Raw genomic sequence first — 15,602 nt, forward strand, 5'->3', positions numbered from 1 at the left:
GCATTAGTGAAACGCGTGCGCAATGACGTGAGACGAATTTCGTGCGATTTCTCGTGCGAGTCAGCAAGGAAATCGTATCTGTGATAAGTGAGAGGGGTGTGCGCCCCCGGTTACTTGGATACAGTCGTGGTTATCACATTTGACAATAAACTTTAATCGGTGCTGCATGGTTTTGAAAATAACATTTTATCGATATGGGTGAGTTGTGTCATGAATTAAAGTATACGTGTGCGTTTTTCTGGTTGCCTACAGAGCTGGGTACAAACACTGTAAGATTAACATGCGACTTATTTTATCATTTCGATACATATATAAAAGTTTGAATATTTTCTCTTTCAGGAGGGTTGCTCAGTTATTTTCGTAATTTGTTGGGAAGTCGAGAAATGCGGATATTAATTTTAGGCTTGGACGGAGCCGGTAAAACTACGATTTTGTATAGGTTCGTTATTTTAATTTGAACACTGACAGTTCGTATTTAATTGATCTGCTTCAAGTACCAACGAGTTTTAATCGTTTCCTTATTTGTTAATCATCATATTTATACTTTTCCTTTGCACCTTTGTGATATATATGCTATGTCTTATCTCTGCTGATAATCATCAATCAATATTTGTCAGCTCTTCGTGTTCTCAAGTATATATTTGACAATCTTATGACAGATTGCAGGTTGGTGAAGTAGTAACTACGATACCTACTATAGGATTTAATGTAGAACAAGTTACATATAAGAATTTAAAATTCCAAGTGTGGGATCTCGGAGGACAAACCAGTATACGGTAAAGTCTAAGTAAATGATTTATCTAGATAACTCTGATGTTAAATGAAATTGGGTTCTTATCGTTTTATTGTTATTCGAATATTGATCATTTCTCTGTCGTTTCAGGCCATATTGGAGGTGTTACTATTCAAATACGGATGCAATAATATATGTGGTTGATTCTGCTGATAGAGACAGAATAGGCATATCAAAAGATGAACTAATATATATGCTAGGGGTAAGCAAAGATGTATTTGGCATGTGTCAGTAACGTCGTGCTCTTGTTACGCGTTCTTTCGTTAATTAAAACGATTTGATATTTACTTTATAAAGGAAGAAGAACTACAAGGTGCCATTTTGGTGGTACTGGCAAACAAGCAAGACATGGCAGGGTGTTTAAGTGTTGCAGAAGTGCATCAAGCTCTTGGATTGGATGCACTTAAGAATAGAACATTCCAAATATTTAAAACTTCGGCAACAAAGGGAGAAGGTCTGGACCAAGCAATGGATTGGCTGTCAAACGCATTACAGAGTAGAAAATGATCTACATTACATCGTCATTTTTCTTACTCAAGCCTTATAAAGAGACTTGTCATATGACTGTCACTTAAAATATCCCACGTAATTGGGAAGCTCATTCTTGTTTATTTATTAAAAAATTATTATATTTTAAATACCTTGCATTTTTCACATACAAAACCATCACAAAACTGACCATACTTTTCACAATATATATATATATATATATATATTATATATATATGTATGACATAGTAGATGTCAGAAATTTTATCTTTCTTACAAATCAAGATAAAAAAGAATAATTAATTTTTTCAAGATACACAAATATATACCTTTGTATTTCAATGTAATTATATCATGATTATATCTCTTCTCTTAAGATGAGTATTTCATCATTTCATCATTATGTGATTGTAGAGTTGCATACTTTTTCGATAATGACCTACTTCTCCCTATTTAATATTATTTGTAAATGAAAGTTAATATATTGGAACATACTGTCACAAATAAAGACTTAATTTCATATACTAACAGAACGATAGAAAGCAAAAACGATTAATGAAGCTAGTTAATGTTTTACATTTACATATGAATAATCATTAGTTATAATATACCTAATAAATAAGTTTGCTGAGTGTAAAGTGATGAAGTATCTAAGTGGAAATTTAAAATAAAATGGACATGTAAAGATATAACCGTTTAAAAAAAAACTAAGCATACTATCTTATAAATTGTTTGTAATTTAATATAATTGTTGCATAATAATACTGAAATAAAATTAATGCTGCCGTAGTGAAAAGTAACAATATAAATATTATGGATTTTGAATGATAGTTCAATATTATAAAATTTTTATATATATATATACATGTATATTTCTGTATCAACAATTTCTGTTCAAAAACGAGTTAGAAATTTTCATTGTCTCGATCAATATAAAAAATAATATAATTGGATTTCCATTATTTATCAATGTCTAAATAATTAATCTATTACTAAATAAATTATATCATTGTATATAAAAAGCAATTAACATGGATTATAGATTACAGATCCATTATAGAGTAACAGTAAATTTAAGGAAATACTCATACCTAAGCATAAACTTTAAGTGTTCCTTCGAATCTTTCTTACCACTCTGGAATTCCAAATCTTTCGATCCGTTTTATTTGAGTATCTAACTCTAACTGAATCTTTTTCCGCATGTAGAATATAGGACAGTCACGACTGTAACGAAAATAAAAAAAAAATATATATATAAACACACGCTCACATATTTAGCAATGTTTCGAGAAAATATTTACAATTTACCTAGTACACAAAACTTCTTGATGTAAGCTTCCTTGACATCTTTGACACTCTGTCCATAGTCTACAAAACTTTTCCTCTAATTTTCTTTCCACTAATATTTCAGCTTGATAAATTTCTGCTTCGCGCGTTTCACAATACTCGCACACAGCCATTTTTTCTCTTTTCGATGGCAAAACAGCTTTACAACCAATACACGTTTCTTTCTTACGTGTGAACGCTGCCAATGCACCTACTTTAGAAGTAGCAACAATTTTCGTACGAGTATGATCCCCTTTTAAGAGTAACGATTGCGCTTTTTCACCAAGAATTGGTTCAAAAATACGCACTAATGGTTTCGATAATTGATTTTCTAAATAATATGTTGTATCAATGGGAATACTATTTTCTAATACAAATATAGGATCCTCAGCTTTCTGATAAGCTGGAGTACCCTTAGAGGCACTTATAAATACATATGGAACACGATCACCAAGTTTTGGTGCAGTTCCTGCATCGCGCTTCTTCATCTTGGCTGCTAATTCGACGTGTGCTTGTTTCGCAGCATAGTCAGTCTTTGTTAACTCTTTCGTGATAACCAACTGCGAAATGTCGATACGATTACACAAAAGATCGCTTATTATTTGTTTTGCATAATCAATAGCATCATTGGGATTCCTACAGATAAAAAAAAAATACGTGAAAATACAACATCGTTAAATTATACAACATACATAACGTACTACATACCTATCAATGAGTAATTTTTGCAAACAGGTGTTCATCATGTTTGCCACTAAAGGACAATTGTCTCTTCTCACTGTTTCTAAACCTTTACAATCCATTTTATCATATTTATCAGGCTTTGTAAAGTAAAGACCCGCGTATCTTTTCTTGTTTATTAAAAGATAGGGAAAATAGACTTTTTCAAATTCCAATTTGATGGGTTTAATAAATTTTGATGTAACATACTCTGCAGCTTCTTTACCTAGTTCCATAGCTTCTTCTATCTTTTTCACGCCAAATTTAACCATGACAGAATCTGTATCGCCATAAATAACAACAGCATCGTTTTTGTAACCATTGTTAATACAGTAATGTTGTTCAACTTCGTGTTTCGTTTTTTCTATCATAGTGCGTCCGTAAGCAGTAACGCTCTGTAATAAATTAGATTATTATTGTTCTACTGTATATATAATCATAATATCAACGAATTGTACCTACAGCAGAAATTTCCAAACACGGTAACTTTCCCATCTGTGCACCTGTAAATCCATAGACAGAATTTGCCGATACTTTCAAAGCATATTGTCTGCCATCCAAGACTTTTTGTTTAAGCGGATCAGTTTCCTTCTTTAATTCAGCTTTAGCAACTTTTCTGGCTGTTAAAAGATTTTCTAAAATTTCAGGAAGCAACCCTTTTCTAACGGTAGATTTTACAAACAATGATTTGCTTGGAGTACGCGTAACTTCGTCAGTTTTTAAATCATATTTATTTTGTTTGTCAGGCGTTAATAAAGTTGTGTAGCATAGATTATGAGCCATAATAATACTAGGATACAGGGAACTGAAATCCAATGTAGCTATAGGATCACTATAATAACCACGTTTTGGCTCTATAACAGTAGCTCCTTCAAACTGTTCATCCGAGCCACGTCCCGTGTGTACTGGCATTAAATAATCTTTTTCTCGCATCTATAAACATATAGACATAAGAAAAAAAATATATATATATATACGCATTATTTATAAATATTTAGTATACCTTTCTCAAAAGTTGAGAAACCACTTTAATTTGTTGCCCTCGAGTTAATAAACTCATCAAAGATACACCAGTAACTCTCGCCATTTCCATATAAATAATTATACACATTAATTTGTCTAATAATCTTAATGGTAAATATGCATCTTTTAAACAATACACAGCAAGACGCCTTCTAGTCTGTGCATTACCATTTTGTAAATCAGTGATAATACTATGATGCACATCTTCTTTTTGCTCTTGTAAAAAATGATAAGAAACAGCATTCAAAGAATAGGACCTCAATTTATAATCTCTCACTAATACCTAAAATACATATAAGAAGATTATATAGTACTAAAATAATACACAAACGTGTTTTTTTTTTTTTTTTTATCAATTGTTTCTTAATTTCCTTACCAAAAGTAAGTCAAATGGTACTCTGCCTTCAAAGTTTATAACTTTGTATTCACGTCGTCCCATTTGTTTACTCTGCAATATCTGATCTTTGATTATAGACTTTATATTTTTGATTCTACCAAGATACTCAAAGTCTTTCACATTAAGATATTTCGCGCGATTAAGTAAATATGGAAAATCAAAATTATTAATATTATATCCTGTAAAAATATCAGGATCTAACTGTCGTACAAATTCAGCCCATTTCTAGAAAACGAAACTAATTAATAATATTGATATTACGTAGAGAATATATATATATTTGTTGTTATTCCAAAGTACCTGTAAAAGTTCCTCTTCTTTGTTAAAACTAAGTACTTGACAACCGACAATAGGTGCACATGTATTAAGAGTAAATATGTTTCGTAGAAATGGTTCTGTTTCTCCCTGTCTGATTACCATATTCGCAATTTGTATAACAGGATCATGATTAGGTTCAGGAAATATACCTACAAACAAGTATATGATAAGTAAGGTAACAAAAAAAATCAATTTTAGCAAGTATTATATATACCTTTTCTTCCTGCACATTCAATATCAAAACTAAGTATTCTAAATGGTGCAACTTTAGACCATTCACCTTCTGCTGCATGAGCTATAAAAGTATCCCATGCAACATCTACTTCCAACTGGCATCTAGATATTACTGGCAATGTATGTCCATATTGACCTCGTAATTTCCATGTATTTGGTAGTAGTTCAATCCAACAACAGCCTACAACTGACGTATCTACCATAAATCTGTTAAGTATAATAAAAGAAAAAAAAAAAAACTCAATTTAAGAATCCTTTCATAATACAATGATATTTTATATAAAAAATTAATATTATTTATACCTGATATCAAAGTCAATATTTGTTTCAAAGGGTGTATAAGTATGATTAAATTCGTTATAAACAATTTCTTTTTCAAGCAATCTTTTACAGGGTGCTATTAATTTTGGAAGTGCAACAGTAATTTTCAAAAATGCATTTTTGTCATTTCCTGTATATGTATATACTGTTTGTTTATATACAATCTCAACAGCTAAAATAGCTTCTTGAATGTTATTTTGATTTGATTTCATATCTTTTTTAACAGCTTGATCAAGTGCATCCTGTAGTAAATTGTGGTGGTTATAACAAACTCTACATTGATAATATTTATATAAATTTCAAAGAATATTTCCTATAGTATACCTTAAAAGGTTTGCAATGAGCATTTGTAAAGTTCTGTGGTGCTGTTACAAATAGGTATGGGCAAAATCCATGAACATGACAACAAATAGAATTTCCTTGTTCAGTAACACCAAACATTCTCATGATTGGAACAGGACCAAATTTACTACCTGGCATTCCTGGTAATGGCTGACCTTTTTAAATAATAATTAATGATGAAATGAATAATTACCTACTACATTAAGTTAATTACATTTCATAAATATAATTTAATTTCAATGTTTTTTACCTATATAATGATCAATATCTATCTGTTGAAATGTTAATGTATCAATTTGTGGATTTAAATCTGGTGGAAGCGGTCTATTCCATTTTACAGATATATTTTCTTGTTCTGGACCCTATAATAATATCTTGAATTAACTAAATATCACAAAATCTGTATATATGTTAGGATATTGTGAATGCATTATGGATAAATAAATACATTAATAAAATCTGATATAACAATACTCTTAAATTTAACACATTACATAAATAATATGATTGCATAGCTTAGAAAATAAAACATATAAAGCAAGCATTTGTGATATAAAACAATTAAAAAATGAATTGATATGTGCAACTTTTATCAGTTAAAAAAATATATATAAACAATCATATGAGTATGATATATATGTATTGAAAAGAACTGGCAATTATCAATACCATATTAACTCACTGCTTTTGGCTTTTCATTTGTCATTTCGCAGTTGTCAATAGGCTAAAGAATAAAATTTATATATTTAATAATAGACATTTCAACCTTATGTAATACATAGTTTAAAATTGCTAAGATATATATCTTAATTTATTCGAAATAATTAAAAATCTTATTATTATATTTAATTATTATATTTGTATATAAACATTAACTTACTTCACCAATGATTTGTGTTAAATCAAATTGATCATCCATATCATCCATAGTAGCCAATTCGGCTTCAAATGAACCAGGGTAATCATCTTCATCGTCATTTTGACTAAAAATTAACATTGCGTAAATATAATTTTATTATTTAAAAAAAAAATACATGAATTAACAAATTCTGAATGAATATGAAATTTTTATAAGTTCGACGCAATAAGATAAGGTTATGATCGATTCTATTTGAAATATTCTACAAGATACCTAAATTTGGCTTTTTTCGTAGCTCCAGGCCCCGAATACTGTCTTCTAATCATTTCAAATAATTTGATTTCTAACACTTTAAATGCACAAAAACAAAAGAAAAACACAATATTTTACTTGCACCCAGATAAAGCAACTAACTCATCCCGCTCGAACTTGTACAATACAGCGGGAATTTTTATTCCTTTATTTCCGTCACAGATGGCGCTGATCGTTTCGCCTTGCGCCATCTTCTGACTGAAAAGTATATTAAATGAGAGAAAATAAATATGAGTTGGTCCTTCTAGTATGCGGTGGTGTACTATGTAAAATGAATTATGTCAAACAGCGTTATAGTGCTTAGTTAATGTTTAGTTAAAGTATTTAGAATTTTGTGGTCGCCACTGTGAATTTCAATGTGTTACAATGAAGAATTAATTACAAGCAGGGCGTAGTTGTAATTGCGACATGGCATCCCGCAGGTAAGACATGTTTTTATACTTGTATAAAGAAAATACGATTATCGTAATTCATGGACATTCCGAGAACAATTTTACGTATCGGCACAACAGCAGGTTAGTCAGACATACTTGCAAATAAAGTGTCAGTGTTAAAATTAAACAATCCTTTTTGTATGTTATCACATTTAAAAGCTAATTTTTTAATTTTTTACAAATTGCAAGACTATCATAATATTTTGCAAAGAAAATAAATTTCTACATTGCGTATTTCATGGAATATTATGTATTACCATTGTTTACAACAATGTTTTTTAAAAATCTAATATCTCATTGATGTAATAGAATATTAATTATTTGATTTTTGAAGTTGTATTATATATAGCTTCGTCTATGAATTAAAATAAATAATTTTAATTACAGATGGTTTCACCCTAACATATCAGGATTAGAGGCAGAACGTTTATTAATGGAACGAGGTTATGATAGTTCCTTTCTGGCACGTCCAAGTTCATCCAATCCTGGTGATTTTACATTATCTGTAAGGTAATAATACAAAATTACTTTGCTTCAATTTACATATTAAAATATACGAAACAAAAAATATGTATTACTAATTTATATAATTTTCTTGGTTGTTAGACGAAATGGTGAAGTGACTCATATTAAAATACAAAATACAGGAGACTTTTATGACCTTTATGGAGGTGAAAAATTTGCTACGTTATCAGAACTTGTACAATTTTACATGGAAAATGGTGGCCAGCTTCGTAAAAAAAATGGAGAGATAATAGAGTTGAAATATCCTTTGAATTGTGCTGATCCAACAACTGAAAGGTATTGTATAGTATACAATAAAAGGTGTATCCCTTTTTGAACTACAATTTAATATGTTAGTATAAAAATCTTCTATTATTACTTTAAATGCGCACATATAGCATGGTATGTTAATAGTAAAATATGGGTAAAGGTGGTTCCATGGCCATTTATCAGCAAAGGAAGCAGAAAGATTGATGATGGAAAGGGGAAAAAATGGATCTTTTCTAGTTCGTGAATCGCAGAGCAAACCTGGTGACTTTGTATTATCAGTTCGTACTGATGACCGTGTTACACATGTTATGATACGATCTCAGGTTAATTATATTTGTGCTATATAACGTTATTATTCTATATTTTTATCCTATTTGGATCAGATTACAATAATTTATATCACTTTATATCCGATCGTTTATAATCTATAAAATTAATCTCTATTGTAGGACAATAAATATGATGTGGGAGGAGGGGATAAATTTGACAGTCTTAGTGATCTTATAGAACATTATAAACGTAATCCAATGGTCGAAACAAGTGGAAGTGTTGTTCATCTCAGGTACGAATATTTCTTATTATGTTTTTTCTATGTTAATGAACTACTATCTTCTACAATTACAATTTTTTTAATAAAAATTTTAATGTCTATTTTCTCTATTAGACAACCATTCAATGCAACTCGTATAAATGCTAGTGGAATTGAAAGCAGAGTTAGACAGTTACATAAAGAAAACGGGTGTTCTAACGGATTATTATGTCGAAATGGCGCGACGGATACTAATGAAGGCAGTACAGGTCGTGGTAAAGGAAAAGCAGGCTTTTGGGAAGAATTCGAATCGTTACAACAACTAGAATGTCGTCATTTGTTTTCTAGGAAAGAAGGTTTAAGATTAGAAAATCGAGCTAAAAATCGATATAAAAATATTTTACCATGTAAGATACATTATAAAGACTTTAGAAGGTGTTTCTTCGTTCCTAGATTATACATTGTATAATTACTTACAGTTGATCACACGAGAGTACGCTTGAAGGATGTTGATCCTAATGTACCTGGATCAGATTATATCAATGCTAATTATATCAGGGTATAATTTATATATCATATAAATATAAGTGTGTGCGTGCGTGTAAACTTTACATCTATTACATATAACAAGTATTATTTGCAGAATGAAGAAGGCGATGGAGCTGTACCTGGTATCAGTGGAAACGACGTTGGCCAGTTTAATAAATGTTATATTGCTACACAAGGTTGTCTTCCAAATACCATTGGAGACTTTTGGCACATGGTGTATCAAGAAAACACTCGAGTAATCGTTATGACAACGAAAGAAATGGAAAGAGGAAAAGTGTGTTAAAAAAAATTTTCTTAAATAATAGATAATAATATATAGTAAATGGTAATACACATATCATTGCTTTTTAGAACAAATGTGCTCGATATTGGCCCGAAGAGGGAGAAATTGCAGAATATGGAGGCACATGGAAAGTTCATGCTCTTTCTTGTACTGTAACAGCAGATTATACTTTACGTGAATTTTTATTACAAGGAAACAAGCCAAACTTCATGGTTGCCAGAAGAATATTCCATTACCATTTTCAAGTTATTATTTTTCTTTCTACCATTGATTATAGTTCGTAAAAGATTATGAGAATCTTGCTGCATATTACAATAATACAGTCATTTAAAATATTACATTAATAATACTATTCTCAAACTGATTTATAGGCATGGCCTGATCATGGTGTACCATCAGATCCTGGTTGTGTTTTAAACTTTCTTCATGACGTAAATGCTAGACAAGAATTGATAGCTGCAGCTGTTGCATCAAATACTCAAAATGCACCAAGCATGGGGCCGATTCTTGTACATTGTAGCGCTGGAATAGGAAGAACTGGAACTTTTATTGTTATTGATATGATTTTGGATCAAATTAAACGCCATGGTAATTATCTTTGATTATTTGTAATCTAACAATATCTCACTGTACATAACTAAGCTGTATTTATATTATTAATCGTGATAGGTCTCGATTGTGAGATTGATATTCAACGAACGATTCAAAGAGTACGTTCTCAGAGATCAGGTATGGTACAGACTGAAGCACAATATAAATTTGTTTATCTCGCGGTCTTACATTACATTGAGACTGTATCTCAGAGAATGCAAGCTGAACAGGTATTATTGATATCGTAAAATTTCTAATAATCTCTTATTATTTTATAATAACCTTTTGTATTTGTTTTCTACAGAAATCACTTCAGTTAGGTCGTGAATATACTAATATCCGATTACGACGGTATTGAATGTTAAGATCGTGTAGCGAATACGACGAGGAATGAGCCGCGGGAAGCTGCTCAAACCAATGCTCTCATCGCAGAAAAGTAAATGTTTTAAAAGTAAGATGGTTTTCACCGACGTAACTGGTATCTCGGTTCGCTTATTAACATTATCAAGAATTGAGCAGTTAAATCGATTATCACGTGATAGGTGTAATTCGCCAGAACCGAGAAAGCGTAGTTATCGGGGAAAAAGAAGTGAAAGAAACAGAGATGATAATTTATTTCATTGCCTAGCTCGCGTTGAAGAGGGAAACTCTCAATCGACAAAAAGAGGTTAAGACTACCAAGATTCTATCTCGGAATAAAAACAACTTTTAAATAATTAACGTATGTGTATGTGTATATATATGTGTATATATATATATATATATATATATATATATATATATATATATAATGGCAAAGATGTGAAATTCCGACAGAAATAAAAATATAAGTAATTATAAAAGGAAATACGATAAATTTCAACAAGAGAAATTGGACAAAATAACTCGTATCTTGATGGTAGAAATGTTCGGGCGAAACTGTTATATAAACAAGTCGCGAATGTATACATTTTCCTAATAGTACAAAACACAAGAGGTATTCGATTTAATATACGAGCGAAATACATAAACAATACTCCTGTATACATATCTTATAATCCCGATACACGCAACAGAAAACAAATTATTAAACGATCTTCCGACTAGAAAGAAAACTCACGAAAGAAACACGGAGACAGTGCTATGAATCGCAGAATTGTATGTATGATATGCCGTATGTGCATACTCACATGCACTCAAGTACTTACACATATTAAAACGTTCAAATCTTTACATAAAGATTCTTAAGAAAGAAAAAAAAAAAAGTAAACAAAAATCTAATACTTGTGAGCTTCGTCTAAAACAAAATAAGAAAGAAATATCCTTTCAGATGTTTCATCAATGAATGGTCTCGACTTATAACTAGTCGTGAATTTCATCAAAACGAGCTTATTCCTAGTCCAACGTTTAATATTTTCTGAAGCTAAGGAAATAAGTATAAAAGCTTATATTCGTTGAAGAAAAATAGAAGAAGTCAGCAAAGTAAAGTGTGTGTGTTCTACGAGAAAGATAAACGATGATGGAGGCCAAGTATACAATGATTCACTACAGGAATTTAACCTTGACAGAGATTATAAACGAAATTATAATACGTTTCGTAGAATTGAAAAGATCGGATGGCTTAAATATCTGAATTTAATTAAAAACCTCCCGAATAAATAATCTTACAGAAAAGGATCGTCTATTATCTGCGAAGAAAATCTGTATTCTGGAGTTTTAATTGTCGTCGTTCCGTGTTTATTTGTGCTTAAATTACGAAAGTTTTCTAATTCGCACTTGGAATGACCGCCATTTGTATCACGCTTTCATTAAAACAAAATGTGCGCGATTTTGTCCAGCATTGCCAACCTAATTTTATCGTTAATCGATAATAATGTTGGTACGCATTACTCTTTGTTATTATCGATAATATTTCGATTATCAGAAGAAACGTATCGACAAATGTTTACCTAAATCGAAAATAATTTGGAGAAATATTAGTTTAGTAAATTTCGGCGAATTATAGGAGGTTTTATTACTTGTGTCATAATATTTTCTTTACAATAAATTGATTACCTTGTAGAGTATATGTACATTTATGTATGTATGTATACTTTATTTATTCGAAATTATGATACAAGTAAAATGTGATTATGTGCTTAGTTACATAAGTACGGACAATACATAACATCCTGTAAAGAATAATGCTTCCTATGGGAAGAAAATAATCAGATTATTGAAAATAAGAACTAGGATTGCATAAATAAGACAAATTTATCAAGAAATTACATATATATATATAATATTTGAAGCAGCAAACAACTATTCACCAGTATCATAATGGTTAGTCTATTATACATCTATTGTTCATATTGTACCATAGTATATATTTTAAAGATAAAAGTTATATATGGTTTATGAACTACAGGATAGCAATCCTTATTAAAAAATTTAATACTTTCATTATAAAATATACAATCTTGATGCAATTGTTTTTTTTATGCTGCTAATACTCTTATATTTATGTCGTATACATAGATTATGAGATAAATTCAACTTTATTAATTGGAAATTCATTTGCAAAAATTTTATGAATCTCAAATTATATAAAATTTTGAATATTGATTTTATAAATTAACTGATAATTTTAATAACATAATAAATAATGTCTTTTAAAAATAATAAATGAATGAAGACAGGTATAAGTATTAATTTCATATAAAAAAAAAAGACATCTAAAGATTTTTGTGAGTGGAAAGTTTTACAAAATCCAATTACTATTGCATAATAACTAAGACAAATTTTTACAATTTTGATTATATTATTATTATATAGATATACTTTTTTTTACTATGACTGTATAGTTCTATATAGATATTTTTTAATAACAGTTAAGATTGATTTTATCATTAAAGTTTTTATTATGTGCTTTCAAATCGAAGCATAAAAGTTTGCCCAATTGAATAATAGCCTGAATTAGCTTTATGAGGCAAAATATATAAAGATGTGATACATCATTTAAATATCTTTTATTGTTTAACATCTATGGACTTATTAATTAATATAAAATATCTTATACGCACATATGACAATGCTGCTTAAAAATTCTAGCTTTTCTTTTTAATTTATTGTACTTGAGTGTATGTTTGTCAAAAGTTTAAATATGTATACACATTCTACAGTAATGATGTACTTTATTTAATAGTTGTCAAAATATTAATATCTAAAGAATTCTTGGTACCATATATAAACATTTGATAGATCCTATCTTAATATAAACATTTAATAAAAATTTTAATATAAGAAGTATGTTCTTTTATAATTCCAATGTTAGTAATTGATTATTATTGATCTTAAATCATAAATGTATAATAACTTTATAGCTCAATGAATACTTGTAAATTTAAATCTTTTTATGGATTATATTAAAATGTACATTTATATACTTATTAGTTATAATCTTTTTATTTTTATTTTTAATGCAATAACACGCTTTCTTATCATTTTTTATCAATGTGTTGTTATAGTTATTCAATGAATTAAGTTAAATATTTACATTACAAATTAAAATCAATACATCATTTTGTAGAAAGTTTGATAAATTCTGATTGTCAATATTATAGTATGTAGTATGTATATGTCATTATAACTAACATAAATTTCATGATCCTGTAAATTTGTATACAAGAGAACATATAATTCGTAAACAAGTTGTTTCTTCACAAAATATATAAAAAAATTAAATCACATAAGAAAAATTATCAAAATATCAAATCCTTCTTTTTCAAATGTCTTAAAATGTTTCAAAGTATATCAGTTAGTAATATCAAAAGAAGATAATTAAATAGTTAAAAAAAAAAAATAAAACTGTATTGTCCTAAACTCTCTCTAATTACTGAAGCACATTTATTTAAACTGTAGAATAAAATAACAAATGAATATATGAATGTAAATAAAAAGAAGTTTTTAATTATTAAAACCTAGTATTGGTTCGAAAAGTATATAGGACAAAAGAGTAGTGTTGTAAACGAAAATTCAGAGAATATAAAATAATTCTATAGTTTATTTTTTTGGAATAATATTATTATGTATAAACTGCCAATGTTAATGTCTTAATTAATATATTAATACCAATCGTAATAGTTCATTATATGTATTGCTTACAATATTATCGAATTTTCTTATACTATTTCCTATTTGTTCGATACTTGTAGACTTGCCGGCAGCATGGTCGAAAATCGTAAAGAGGTTATGTTAGATTAACCTAACCATTCTTACGTGCTTTGTGTTTATGTCGTGCGTTGGATTTACTTTTATAAAATTCGCATTTAAAATTATAGTGAGATTTAATTTATAATAAATATGAAACGTTTATCAGAAGAAAGAACAAAACTTGTGTTCGAAAAATTAAAAAAATAGTAAGTAATTGCCTCAAAAATAAATAAGTAAATTGTTAAAATTTACTTGAAGTAGCTTCTATTGTTTCTCTTTTTGTTAATTATTTTTTTAATTGTTTCGTTTACAGTATTGGAGAAAATATAAAAAATTTAATAGACCGACCAGATGGCACGTATTGTTTTCGCGAAAAGAAAGATAGAATATATTATGTTTCAGAAAAAATTTTATCATTAGCACATACAGTTAGCCCAGATCATTTAGTTAGTTTGGGTACATGTCTGGGAAAGTTTACTAAATCAGGAAAATTTAAATTGCATATTACTGCTTTGAATTATCTTGCACCATATGCTCAAGTAAATATAATTAGATATATATAAACATTTAATTTTATAATTAGTAAAAATTATTATAATTAGTAATTGTTAATTGTATTCTATTTTAAGCATAAGCTTTGGGTAAAGTCTTCGGCAGAACAACAATTTTTATATGGACATCATGTCTTAAAATCTGGTTTAGGACGTATAACAGAGAATACAGGACAGTACCAAGGTGTAATTGTTTTTTCTATGAATGATATACCTTTGGTATGTATTGTATTATGTTATTTTAATAATAGAATTACAAGATACATCAATAATCTTTGAAATGTTAAATAGGGATTTGGTGTAATGGCTAAAAGCACATTGGAATGTAAAAATGCAGATCCTATGGCAACAATTTGTTTCCATCAAGCAGATATTGGGGAATATATTCGATCTGAGGACACGTTATTATAATTTCTAGGTTTTTAAATCATTTCCTTGTACATAAATATTAAGATGTTACATTTATATATATGTACATTTATATTTTACATAAAAATGAATAAGTAAAATATATATATATTCTTATTATTACTTTTATCGATACTAGAGTTTTACAAAATTGAATGATATTGCATAATATAAAAAAT

General features: G+C 28.8%; 4 protein-coding genes across 10 annotated transcripts; 3 read left to right on the forward strand and 1 right to left on the reverse strand.

Moving 5' to 3' along the window:
• Positions 1-26: 26 nt before the first annotated feature.
• LOC122635699 (ADP-ribosylation factor-like protein 1) lies at positions 27-1,431 on the forward strand. Of its 2 annotated transcripts, none has more exons than XM_043826215.1 (5): positions 27-269; positions 340-439; positions 660-776; positions 884-995; positions 1,091-1,431. In XM_043826215.1, exons 2-5 carry the CDS (start codon positions 384-386, stop codon positions 1,298-1,300), a joined length of 495 nt encoding a protein of 164 aa, XP_043682150.1. In that variant the 5' UTR covers positions 27-269; positions 340-383; the 3' UTR covers positions 1,301-1,431. The 2 variants fall into 2 exon arrangements, with proteins under 2 accessions (XP_043682150.1, XP_043682149.1); XM_043826214.1 differs by having other exon boundaries at positions 28-198.
• A 682-nt stretch (positions 1,432-2,113) lies between these two features.
• Positions 2,114-7,250, reverse strand: LOC122635684 (DNA polymerase delta catalytic subunit). 5 transcript variants are annotated; one of them, XM_043826180.1, is made up of 14 exons: positions 7,096-7,250; positions 6,844-6,946; positions 6,646-6,687; positions 6,214-6,325; positions 5,946-6,118; positions 5,604-5,863; positions 5,281-5,507; positions 5,049-5,215; positions 4,728-4,973; positions 4,332-4,634; positions 3,791-4,261; positions 3,317-3,723; positions 2,591-3,244; positions 2,114-2,506 (listed from the first exon to the last, which is right to left on the reverse strand). In XM_043826180.1, exons 1-14 carry the CDS (start codon positions 7,146-7,148, stop codon positions 2,410-2,412), a joined length of 3,315 nt encoding a protein of 1,104 aa, XP_043682115.1. In that variant the 5' UTR covers positions 7,149-7,250; the 3' UTR covers positions 2,114-2,409. The 5 variants fall into 5 exon arrangements, with proteins under 5 accessions (XP_043682115.1, XP_043682117.1, XP_043682116.1 ...); XM_043826182.1 differs by having other exon boundaries at positions 2,584-3,244; XM_043826181.1 differs by lacking the exon at positions 6,646-6,687.
• A 126-nt stretch (positions 7,251-7,376) lies between these two features.
• LOC122635689 (tyrosine-protein phosphatase corkscrew-like) lies at positions 7,377-14,205 on the forward strand. Of its 2 annotated transcripts, XR_006328726.1 has the most exons (13): positions 7,377-7,556; positions 7,956-8,078; positions 8,175-8,369; positions 8,503-8,665; positions 8,792-8,904; positions 9,007-9,278; positions 9,351-9,430; positions 9,515-9,694; positions 9,772-9,948; positions 10,075-10,291; positions 10,373-10,524; positions 10,599-10,745; positions 11,604-14,205. XR_006328726.1 is itself a non-coding variant. In XM_043826198.1 (12 exons), the coding sequence occupies exons 1-12, from the start codon at positions 7,543-7,545 to the stop codon at positions 10,650-10,652; spliced, it is 1,740 nt and encodes a 579-aa protein (XP_043682133.1). In that variant the 5' UTR covers positions 7,377-7,542; the 3' UTR covers positions 10,653-10,995. The 2 variants fall into 2 exon arrangements, 1 of the variants encoding a protein (XP_043682133.1); XM_043826198.1 differs by lacking the exon at positions 11,604-14,205 and having other exon boundaries at positions 10,599-10,995.
• On the forward strand, positions 12,456-15,523 carry LOC122635700 (60S ribosome subunit biogenesis protein NIP7 homolog). The gene is made up of 5 exons (XM_043826216.1): positions 12,456-12,595; positions 14,467-14,670; positions 14,778-15,003; positions 15,094-15,234; positions 15,307-15,523. Exons 2-5 carry the CDS (start codon positions 14,615-14,617, stop codon positions 15,424-15,426), a joined length of 543 nt encoding a protein of 180 aa, XP_043682151.1. The 5' UTR covers positions 12,456-12,595; positions 14,467-14,614; the 3' UTR covers positions 15,427-15,523.
• The last annotated feature ends 79 nt before the right edge of the window (positions 15,524-15,602 follow it).

This window comes from Vespula pensylvanica, chromosome 19 (assembly GCF_014466175.1).
Source record: "Vespula pensylvanica isolate Volc-1 chromosome 19, ASM1446617v1, whole genome shotgun sequence".
Taxonomy (NCBI): Eukaryota; Metazoa; Arthropoda; class Insecta; order Hymenoptera; family Vespidae; genus Vespula; species Vespula pensylvanica.

Bases quoted from the DNA above. Each gene is read 5' to 3' on its own strand.
- LOC122635699 (XM_043826214.1), top strand. The intron at 440-659 runs GTTCGTTATTTT...ATCTTATGACAG, and splicing joins AAAACTACGATTTTGTATAG to ATTGCAGGTTGGTGAAGTAG. The intron at 777-883 runs GTAAAGTCTAAG...CTGTCGTTTCAG, and splicing joins GGAGGACAAACCAGTATACG to GCCATATTGGAGGTGTTACT.
- LOC122635684 (XM_043826180.1), bottom strand. From the start codon at position 7,148: ATGATTAGAAGACAGTATTCGGGGCCTGGAGCTACGAAAAAAGCCAAA. The intron at 4,974-5,048 runs GTACTTTGGAAT...TTCGTTTTCTAG, and splicing joins AAGAAGAGGAACTTTTACAG to AAATGGGCTGAATTTGTACG. The intron at 4,635-4,727 runs GTAAGGAAATTA...TATGTATTTTAG, and splicing joins TACCATTTGACTTACTTTTG to GTATTAGTGAGAGATTATAA.
- LOC122635689 (XM_043826198.1), top strand. The intron at 8,079-8,174 runs GTAATAATACAA...CTTGGTTGTTAG, and splicing joins GATTTTACATTATCTGTAAG to ACGAAATGGTGAAGTGACTC. The intron at 9,431-9,514 runs GTATAATTTATA...TATTATTTGCAG, and splicing joins TCAATGCTAATTATATCAGG to AATGAAGAAGGCGATGGAGC.
- LOC122635700 (XM_043826216.1), top strand. From the start codon at position 14,615: ATGAAACGTTTATCAGAAGAAAGAACAAAACTTGTGTTCGAAAAATTA. The intron at 14,671-14,777 runs GTAAGTAATTGC...TTTCGTTTACAG, and splicing joins TTCGAAAAATTAAAAAAATA to TATTGGAGAAAATATAAAAA. The intron at 15,004-15,093 runs GTAAATATAATT...TTCTATTTTAAG, and splicing joins ATCTTGCACCATATGCTCAA to CATAAGCTTTGGGTAAAGTC.